The following is an 11,578-nucleotide window of genomic DNA, read 5'->3' as shown; positions in this document are numbered from 1 at the left end:
GTATATATATTTATATATATATATATATATATATATATATATATATATGTTTTTAAAACTAATTCTAGTCTATCTACAGCATTCTATTGTAGATAAGTAAAACATGCAAGTTTATTACGTCATATTATTTAAATGTTTGTAGCATCTTCTCTCATAAAAGATGGCATCGTATTTGTATATTTATGAGAATATGTCATTTTGAAGGATACATCACATCAATTTTTTTCAATAATAAGAAATATGAAAAGTTTAATTCGTTAGTATAGAAAAGTCTCTAAAATATAAATTTTTCGTAGATTAATTCAATTACATTAAGAAATTATTCAAAAATGAAAGATTGTGTGGCGTCTTTCCTTGAGTTGTCTTATAATAAATAAACTTATAATATTTATTACACAGGATTACATTTATATAAGATAAGTTGGAAATATCGTAATAAATACTTTAGGATTCCGTCCTAATCGCGATCAGGCGATTTTTTAATTACTTTTTATTCAAAAATTTTTCAAAAAACAAAATTATTTACATTTCTTTCCTTCACATTTGATTCAATTAAAATATTAGGTGTAGTAAAAAGAAATCCATTATTTTTGCATGAAATTGAATGGAAAAATAATGGATTTCTTTTTACTACACCTAATATTTCATAATACTGTATAATTGCTTACATATACATACGATATGTAAAAGCGATTTAAAAGTTATTCCAGAAATAACATTATTTCATGAAACAAATTTACATATCTTAGTAAATTAATTACATATCTTAGTAAATTAAATATTGGAAACTTTTGAAAGGACAGTTTACGAAAATCATCACTATAACATCAATGCTTCCATATGCTTTGCATTCTATGAACCTCAGCTTTTCAAAATGAAAATTAAGAAGATCGTTCATAATGTTTAATCTTTTTCGTTGATTCATATTGTTTAACCTTTCTGTCAATATAAATTTTTACTTTTTTTATTAATTCATCGGATATATATTGCGTATTTCAGAATATAACCTCGCAAAGACATTATAGCGTATTAGCAATTAAAAATAAGATTATATTCTATATTTTAAAAAATCTCCGAACAAAAAAAATTGTGATATATCTACTTTGCGTCGAAAAATCTATATATATATATATAAAATTATAATATACTCAATGTCTCATGCGCATTATCAATAATTCAGTTTAACATTGTGTTGAGTAGATGCACTGCTGTATATTTTGTATGGTACTAAATACTTTTGTACTGTTCTTTATTAATGTATAATAATTTATAAAAATATTATTATCATGGAGGAATTATCGCGGACATAGTTTGCGAAGTAAAAAGATAGCGTTGACACGCTAGTCATAAAAAACCATTTTTCAAACATTAGAATCAGTTAAAATATTTACAGTGAGTACAAAAAGTATTCATATAAAAAGATATTATTTAAAAAAAAAATCTTATTTTTAAAAAGTAAATATTATCCAGCGAGAAATGAAATCATCAAATTGATGTCGATATAAATATGATGATTTGAATATCAATTTGATATCGATTTGATGTTTAATTAACGATCATTTCTTGTTGAATAATTAACAATTTATTTCATAAAGAATAAAATGAACTGTATTATATGTTTCTTAAAATTATATATACCAAAAAGATGTGTATTAATTATACAAAATATATCATCTGAAAAATAAGCGAAAATTAAAAATTGTATTATTTGCTCAAAAAATATTCGTACAGACGAGAAATTTAACTTCTAAAATCAGAAATACATGCGAAACTTCTTCCTTTTATTTATGTTAGAACAGAATGTATTCAGCATATAAAATTGCTAATTAATGTTTATTTTCTACAAATAAGACTTTTTTTTATAACAAATTGCTTTGTACGAATACTATTTGTTCTCACTGTACATATTGTTCACTATAAAGGCGTCTCCAGATGGTCAATGTTCACCAATATTAGCAAATATCATACATACACACGATATACATAATTATCCGTATTGAATGTAAGCCAATATTTAGTGGATGTGTACAAAATTAGTGTATACATTGGTCATGCTGTTAGAAGCGTTTTTAGAATTATAATTTTAAATGAAAAAGAAAAATATTAATTTTGAAATTATTACTATCAGGATATGTACATATATAGTACACATATGTGTGTGTGTGTGTGTGTGTGGTGTGTGTGTGTGTGGTGTGTGTGTGTGTGGTGTGTGTGTGTGTGTGTGTGTGTGTGTGTGTGTGTGTGTGTGTGTGTGTATATATACATATTTTATTGCCCTTTATAGGCAATAGAAGAATCTTTTACTAAAATGTACAAATGAAACATTAAGGATCCAGAATATTATAATATTTTTTGTTAAAGGGAAGAAATTTTTTAAAACTGACTCAATATTTAGATTCAAAAACAAAAATTTACATTGCTCTTTGATACACATTATTGACTAATTTTGTTTGTTAATGTTTATCATTTAATTTAAATTAAAGTACCTAATAGACATTGACATATACTTATGGAATATTACGGTTATTGTCTAAACAAAGATTAATTTAAAAAATTCTATACAGAAATACAGAAAAAGTATCTTTGATGTCTCTTCTCTCAAATATTTCTGAAACTAGATATCTTAGAATTTTAAAACTAGATATCTTTGACCAAGACGCACGTCCGACGCACGTATCTCGTCTGATTTCTTTTAGCTTACAACTAGTCAGATTCTGACATCGGTACTTCGAATAATATAGGATGAGTCCCGTCTCCATTGTTTAATACACTACTTTTTATGAGATTTTCGGATGGATATTTAAGATCATAGGCTTGTCCTAATTTTGCGCAAATATTGATAAAAACTGTGGTGTAATTAAATCTATTATTTCCTTTTTCCGATGATCTGTAATCCCATGGGAACACGTGATGGAAATTGTGATAACCTTCTCCTGTCAGAAAATTAACAAATCCGTTGTCTGACGGCTTTATGTTCCTAAAAACAAGAGCTGTAATTAATTTGTGCTTATATTACAAATTCTTGAGTCCAATGAAAATGCATCCATTTTTTCTCGAATATGTTAACATCTAAACGCCTTTTTGACATAGTATATCCAACTTTTTTGCTCTACTGCTTTTTCCAATATTTTTTTCACTTATTATATATTTTTACTTATTGCCACACGACACATTTTATCCGAAGAACATTTTGAAAGCATCTTTAGGATATGGGATATCCTTTAGACGTCTTTGGACAATTCTGTGCAGTATAGGAAGCCATACATACATTTGTTTGGTTATTTGTTACCGTTACGTTTTTTAATATCTTACATTTCAATTAACAAAAATATTTTACGATATGTTTATTTTTACGAAAGATGTAAGCATCAAATTGAGTTGGGTATAGCGTATATCATAGTATAGATATGCATTTAAGAATTAATTATTTAATAAGACAATTATTCGCTATCGGTAACGGAATAAATTCATTAAAATTGTAAAAATTTATGATACATTTTTCTTCGCATAAAAATCTTCTGACAAGGATTTTTACTCAACTATAATATATAAATTATAAAATACAAATTATAAAATTATAAAAATAAGTATAAAATACAAATTATATCTTGATTACATATTCAAATTACGCACTTATTGTATGGCTTAGTGCCCCACACATGAGCAATGCTATTGACAGACCACACGGCATTTAACGAAATCATGTATCTTATGAATATTTGCGATATAATAGCTCTGTTCCAAGTCTCATTCCATAAATATACAGGTATTGTCGTAGGTAGGATAAAACCAAAAAGAAGTTGAAGAAGCAAGAAATACCTACAAAAAACTTTGATTTTATATCGCTTATTTCTCAATTGCGATGTAATTAAAAAAAATATTTTCGTTTTTCAAACAATTAAAAGATATCAAATATTTTTTAGTTGCTTGAAAAAGAAGAATGAAAAAAAAAGAAGAAAAAATATTTTAAAAGAGTTTACTTTTATTTTTCTGTAACAAATTATTATTATACCAAAATTGCGTTTTAAAATAATATTATAAAGTTTTAATGATTCGATGCTTATTTTCTGAAAAACTTTGTTTTCGAATTATGTAGCAAATCAGTAATATGTTTATATATTCTAAATTTAGGAATATTAGATTTTATAATAGAAAATTGTCGAATTTATGTTTTGTATAAGGAAAATAAAATTATTATATTGCACCGCGTTGTATAATTATATAAATTAGTATGACGGGTTACTTATAAATGATCTGCGCACGTTTAAATAGGTAATCCGTTATATTGACTGTATGTTGATGCAAAAAAATATAATAGATGCAAACTTACACATTACACATGTTTGCATATAATTATTTGAGCTTTTTTATTATATTTAGAAAATAATGAAATTGTAAAATAATGAATGTATGTAGTTAAATTTACCTTTCGCCGAAAACCACAACAGGATCTGACAAAACATCTGATAAATCGAGCTGCTTGCTTTTTTTAATAAATTCCGGATGTTCTTTCATAAACACCCATCCCATATGCCCATAAAAAAAACCGCGTTGAGAAGTGTGAGGATCAGCATTAGTGTCGCAATATTTATGGTGCATACGATGATTTTTTACCCAACTGTATATCGTATTCTAAAGCGCAAATAATTAAAAATGTTATTTACACATGAATATAAAGCTATATTTAAAATATATAGACACATTAGCTGTCCTTTTTAGTTGAATTTATTGCTCTGTTTTTTCTTCTTCTCCTTTGTAATATAAAAAAAAGAAATATTGAATGATACAAGAGAAATTCTAAAAATAAAACAGATTTTATGAATTTTATGATAAAATTGAAATTGATTTCTTTCGAGAAAATTTAAGAATCTATGTAACTTCTTGACTCTCTTTGTAATTTTTATGCTAATTAAACACTTACATAAAATTTTGTTTCATGTTAATGATCCATTTTTATATAAAAGCTTTTTTATCAGATATTGTTTACTTTATGATTCTTTTGTAACGGAAGAAAATGCTTTGTGCACATATAATTTAGAATTATTTAATAAAGGAATGATGAAGTTATACATATATTTATACTTTACATATAATATGCTTTACATATAAAATAGCAAATTAATGACATTACCTGTACACTTGCATTAAAGCATATCAAAAGTAGAATCCTTAACGGTAACTTTGCTTTATAGCTCTTGTGAGACCAAAGTCGATGAGCGCCACCAGACACTCCAATATTAGATATGATATACATAACGATTACTTAAAAATATGAAAAAATATGTTTATGTTTATATATTTAAATAAGAAGTCAAGCAACGTGTGGGATACTCTTAAAATGTTTTACAAATATATATACATATATTTGAGAATATAAGTAGAGTAATTCCGGCAAATATGCAGCGGAATTTACGCCGCTGAAAAAGAAAAAATAGAAGCAGTAGGGGTAATTTTCCTGCAACTACTCTGTTACACGTCTTTACATTATATTAATACTGAGTTATGATTTCAGCTTCCTGTTGTTAATATTAATGAAATTATTATGAGTTGAATCGATTTGACATTGCAATAAATAGCGCCATCATAAATTATAATGTACATAAAATAATTACTGTAGGGCGTATAAAAGACTTAGTAGTTATTTCGTGATACGTGAATGTGGAGGAATAGTAATGCATATTGTATAACAAAATACAAGTATTTTGCTCTTATATTCTTTGTTTAGTTTGGTGTCTTGTATATCCCACCTGTTTGAGATATATGGCATTTTTAACAGGCTGGATTTATGCTCAAAGCTTGCAAAGTGCGCAGATTAAATTCAGCGGAATAAATGCAATAAACACATTACGTAAAATATGTATTTCATAACACTTGTAATGTATGTAAGAAGATTATGTAATGTACGCCGCATCTATCAAAAACTTAATTTATTAAGTATTATTTACTATGTTTAAAATAAACGAACTATCAGAACGAACTATGTCAGTAAAAACTTCATATTATCTACTACTATGAAAAAAATATTAGAAATCCGAAATATTTTTTCATATTAAAAAATAAACTTTTTGAAATTCTTGCATTTTTGCTGTATATATCCTAGAGGTGAAATTACTATATGACTACTTAGTAGTCTCTATATGACTTATAGAAGGAAAGAAGGTATATACGCATCATAAAAAATTTAAAAATAACGCATGTAAATAAGATATAAAATGACAATAACTTATAAAATGCGTTTATAAAATTTTATTAAGGAATAAGAAAAAACTGGAATAAGAAAACTGTTTTGGACTAATTTGAAAATTTGATTTCATTTGAAAGAGGCAGATACACTAAATAGAATGAGAAAAACTTCAAAAAAATTTTAGATGTTTAAATTCCCCTAATATACAAAGCGTAAAAATACTTACTCCATATTGTAGTAATCAAATTTTGCCAGTAGTTGAAAGTCAATAAACCATAAATACCAATAGCGTGCAATAGAAAGACTTGGAGAGCAATAAACCATATTATATCAGTTTCGAATTTGAAAATATTTAGTTTTTTTATCATTTTCGATTTTTTTTTTATGTCGTCTCTTGCCATATATCTATGTATCTGTATTTAATTCACATTGAATTATTTAAGCATTTCAGATCCAGCTTTAATCGGTATAGACATTTTTATAGTTTGTATTAAAATTATTACACACCTAATTATCGAATTAACAATACAGATTGGTTGCATGGATAATACATCGTGCTAGTGATTTGAGCACGAAAACAGGCACGTTGAATTGTAAAAATTGTTACAAGACATATTAAAATGATGTATTCATGCATCTAATCTGTGTTGCTAAGTTGAAAATTAAATGTGAGATCAATAATTTTTTTATAGGGTAAAAAACTGGTTCAATTATTCTGATTCACGCTGTATATATTATATTCTCATGTGCAAAAAAAGATTTTTCAAATCACTATTTTTTCTAAAACGACTATGACATTCACAATGCTTTTGTCATAATGTAATTTTTCCGCATTGATATATCGCATATTATATTCTCCAAATTTTAATACCATTACAAAAAGATCGATCATTTTTATGTATGTATGTAATTTATCTATTTTTCCACAATTTCCATATATTTACATATTAATTTTTTAGCTTCATACGAATGTGAATTGCTATCGTGTAGATATTAGATGTAATAAAAAGAAATCCATTATTTTTCCATTCAATTTCATGCAAAAAATAATGGATTTCTTTTTTATTACACCTAATACATAAAATTATCTGATATTTTTAAAAAGTAATAAAATTATTTTGAAACTTACTATTATATAATATATATATATTTTTTATAATTCTTTTATTATATAATATAATATATAGATTACATATATATATATATATATATTGGGTATGGGAAAAAGTTCGTGGCGTTTTTCTCACTAGATGGTATTAAATGCTCAGCAGTCGGCAACTATTAATCACATCGGCAATACTAGACGTGCGTTTAAAAAGTGACATTTTAACCTTTGTTTTGAGCCAAAAAAGATTGAAATCGGTGAAGTGGAATTAAGTCAAAAGTTATTTTATTTTGAAAATGGAAATAAATAAGGAAAAAATTCGCTACATTTTGATTGACGAGGAAGAAGGTGATGTTGTGTGTATGGTGGGACTGGAAAGGAATCGTTCACTATGAGCTGTTATCGTCCAATCAAACAATTAATTCCGAATTCTACTGTGAACAACTGCAGAAATTACAACAAGCAATTGAGAGGAAGCGACCAGAATTAATCAATAGGTGTCCTCTTCCATCACGACAACGCTCGACTACACACATCTTTGACTCGGTAAAAATTGCGAGAGCTTGGCTGGGAAGTTTTAATCCACCATATAGTCCTGACGTAGCACCCTCAGACTATCATTTGTTTAGGTCTCTGCAGAATTCTCTTAATGGTGTAAAATTAGCTTCAAAAGAGGCCTGTGAAAATCACTTGAAGCAGTTTTTCGATCAGAAACCACAGAAGTTCTATCGCGATGGAATTATGGCTTTGCCCCAAAAATGGCAAAATATTATAAAAAATAATGGAACATATTTGGTTTAAATAAATTGATTTCAAGATACTCTAAGAAAAACACTTTAATTTTACTAAAAAATCGCCATGAACTTTTTCCCATATCAAATATGATGAGTCATTAAAAATGTACCAGCACACATTCTGTTATCAAATTTAATAAAATAGATTATAAAAATTAAAGTAACGATGAATAAATAATCGTTATGTTCAAAATTATTAGTATATACAATTCTTATTTTAATAGACAACTATATTAAAGTATGTGTTAATAAATAAAATTATTGTACATATACCTCAACTTTGGTGGTGATTGATAAACCAGGATCAGTAATTGAAACAATGAGTCTATTTAATTCACAAGAAATAAATGCGATCAGAAATAAAAATCAGTCAAATTGCTTATATTGTATTATCAAGTGTGAGCGACATTCTGTTGCTTTATATTACCTGGTTAAAAGAGGGGATGAGATTGGAAGGAGAATAGAGAGAGGAAGGGAACAAAAGAAAAAGAAAGGGAAAAAAAGATTAAGAAGGAGAAGAAAGCTAAGAATTAGGTAATAATAAGATAAGAATTAGATAAGAATGTTTGCATTTTGTTTGTGTCCTAATTTTTGTTTTTTAATGTAAATCATTTCGGAGATCAATCTTTTATTGTACGACGGTTCCTTATCTAATATCTTTCCAATTAAAATTATGGTTAATATGATACTCAGTAATCACCGATGGAGAACCAGTCTTTTTATTAATGTCCGAAATATGTTCATTAGGCTTGTTTTTAATTTTCTTTTGGTTTGTACATACATAACTAGTTTCATAGTTATCACAAGAAATTTTATAATTTTATACAACATTGTGATTAGCTAAATGATTTAGTCTATCTTGACCTCTAGTTATAAGGCTTTTTAATGTATTTGAGATTGAATATGATAGTTACAATTAAATTTATATACTAGGTAAAAAATTTTTTTAGAGATAGAGTTTGTATATAAAACTGTAAAGAATTTCTCTTTAACATGGATATTATGTTTTCTATTATTGTTCTATGTGTGGTATTTTAATCTTTTTTCAATTGTTGAAAAAATGAAAGAAAGAGAACAGCTATTATTTAGAAAAATATTAATAGCATCAACTAAGTGTTTTTTGTGGAAATGAGGACGAGACAATTTAATTATTTTATCAACGAAAGATAACATCCTTTTTGTGACGTAAAAGATGATATGAGTGAAAATTAAGAAATCTGCCCGAACAGATGACCTTCTTGTATCTATCAAAAATAAACCTTATGGTTATCAATTATAATTATAGTGTCCAAAAAACTTAATTTTCTCTTAATGCCGATCTCCATAGTAAATTGCTGTCTGACATGTAATGAGTTAAAGATTTCTAATGTTATATTTGTATCTAGGAGCCGCCAAAATGATAACAGTTTATTAAAGTATAATACCGGTTTAGTAATAAAAAAAGTGATAAGCATTGAAAAAACAGCAGAAGAAAATCCGAATATGCCATATCAAAAAGATATTTAGGATATTAACATATTCGTGTTAGAAAATGGATGCATTCTTATTGGACCCAATAAGACACAATTATTTTGACATAATTATAGCAGGAATGAATATAGTTTTTGTTTTCAGAAACATAAAACCATCAAACAATTTTAATTTTCTGACAATAGGAGAAGGGTATCACAATTTCCATTATATATTCCCATAGATCGTCAGAAATAACACATTTAATTACATACTATCATTTTTATCAATATTTGCGCGAAATTAGGACAAGTCTATATGATTTTAAATATCCGTGAATCTCAAAATACAAAAAATATTGTATTAAATAAAGCTGACGGGGCTCATCCTATGTTGTCCGAAGTATCGAGATCGAAATTCAATAATTGTAAGTAAAACAAAATCAGACAAGATATGTGTGTATCGGATTTTGATCAAAAATATATCCAGGTAATTTAAAAAATTGTTTCTTTTTTTTTTTAAATATAATTATCTTAATAAAAATTGTAAATTGTTATATACAGTAGAACCTCGATTATCCGATCTAATGTGACTCAAAATCGAATAATAAAAAAAATCGGATATATGTATATATATTGGGTTGTCCGGAAAGTTCGTGCCGATTTGGAAAATTGAAACGCAGAAGATTTGAATTTTAGTATATATTTATTAAATTTAAATTTTTTGCGGCATGAACTTTCCGGACAATCCAATACATATAACCGGTATTATATTTTATATTTGGTGTTATATTTTATATTTTATATTTAATTATTCAAAATATGCATATTTTAGTGTAAAAATAAAAATAAGAGGAATAATCTCCAAAGCTCTTGATCTTGACAAATGTTATTAAGATGATCCTAAACATTTAAAAGATTTTAATCAATAGTTGAACTTAGATAAAGCTCTCTCTAACGACAGCGATACTATAACTTTCAAACCTTATATATTGTAACTCAAAAAATATTTAATAAAGAAATATTTTGTTAAAGTGTTTTGAAGAGCTCTTGAGATAAGCTATAAAAATATGCAATGAAAAACGGGAATTTTTATTTAAAAAGAAATCGATGTATTCTTGATTTGACCTGGTGACCCAAATCAACTGATAAAATCGATTGATAATGCTCTTTCCTACCATTTTCATCTGAAACAGTTTTCTATGAAATTTATATTTTTTGGAATATTTTAGTCCCAGTATTTTTTCTTCACATCGTGTATATATAAAAAATAAAATAATTATTTATCGATAAAATAATTTACTATCAAATTACCTTTAGTAATTTAAACTATAAATTGGTAATTTTATGAATTTTTGGCAGTATAAGAAAAAGATGTGATTGGAAAAAATTATTAACTATTTTGGATTACATTGAAAATTTGATTTTATGAAAAGGACATTAAAATAGTTGATAATGAGTTGATAAAATAGTTGATAAATTTTGCACATCTCTTTTTTAAATTCCCTTATATACAAAAAAGTATAAAAATCCTCACTCCATATTGTAAATGTTCTCAGTAGTTGAAAGTAAACCACAAATGCCAATAGCGTGCAATAGAAAGACTTAGAGAATAAATAAATCATATTATATCAGTTTTAATTTTGAAAACACTTGGTTTTATCATTTCGGATTTTTTATTGGTCAAATCTATATTGACTGTCAGAACTTCTTTCATAAAATCTCTTTTATAAAATCAAGAAATAATTATATTGTGATCCTATGTTATATTATTATCTAAATTGTTATGAAAATAAATTTTTTTGAAAGCAAAAAGATAATTAATAAAGTAAGATCTACCGCACAATTAAAGTAATGCAATTTTTAATCAAAATCTTTGTTTAATTTTACTTAATTTATATAATTTATATAATTAGCAATTATAACGAATTCTTGTAAAATTGATAATAAAATTTGTGTCTTAAGAATAATATATTAGATATCCCGCATATATCAATTTTATCGAATATCTATGTAATTTTATTTAAAGTCAACATTTATAATTTGC

The 11,578-nt window shown here is 26.0% G+C and overlaps 1 protein-coding gene across 1 annotated transcript; it reads right to left on the bottom strand.

The window, feature by feature from the left end:
- Positions 1-2,671: 2,671 nt before the first annotated feature.
- LOC108693863 (acyl-CoA Delta(11) desaturase-like) lies at positions 2,672-8,426 on the bottom strand. Its single transcript, XM_018203032.1, has 6 exons — positions 8,357-8,426; positions 6,411-6,597; positions 5,132-5,262; positions 4,427-4,632; positions 3,634-3,819; positions 2,672-2,977 (listed from the first exon to the last, which is right to left on the bottom strand). The coding sequence occupies exons 2-6, from the start codon at positions 6,583-6,585 to the stop codon at positions 2,704-2,706; spliced, it is 972 nt and encodes a 323-aa protein (XP_018058521.1). The 5' UTR covers positions 6,586-6,597; positions 8,357-8,426; the 3' UTR covers positions 2,672-2,703.
- Between the last annotated feature and the right edge of the window lie 3,152 nt (positions 8,427-11,578).

Source organism: Atta colombica, unplaced genomic scaffold, assembly GCF_001594045.1.
Source record: "Atta colombica isolate Treedump-2 unplaced genomic scaffold, Acol1.0 scaffold110, whole genome shotgun sequence".
Classification (NCBI taxonomy): domain Eukaryota; kingdom Metazoa; phylum Arthropoda; class Insecta; order Hymenoptera; family Formicidae; genus Atta; species Atta colombica.
Note: the sequence above shows the minus strand (reverse complement) of the source record. Positions and strands in the feature narration are given on the sequence as shown.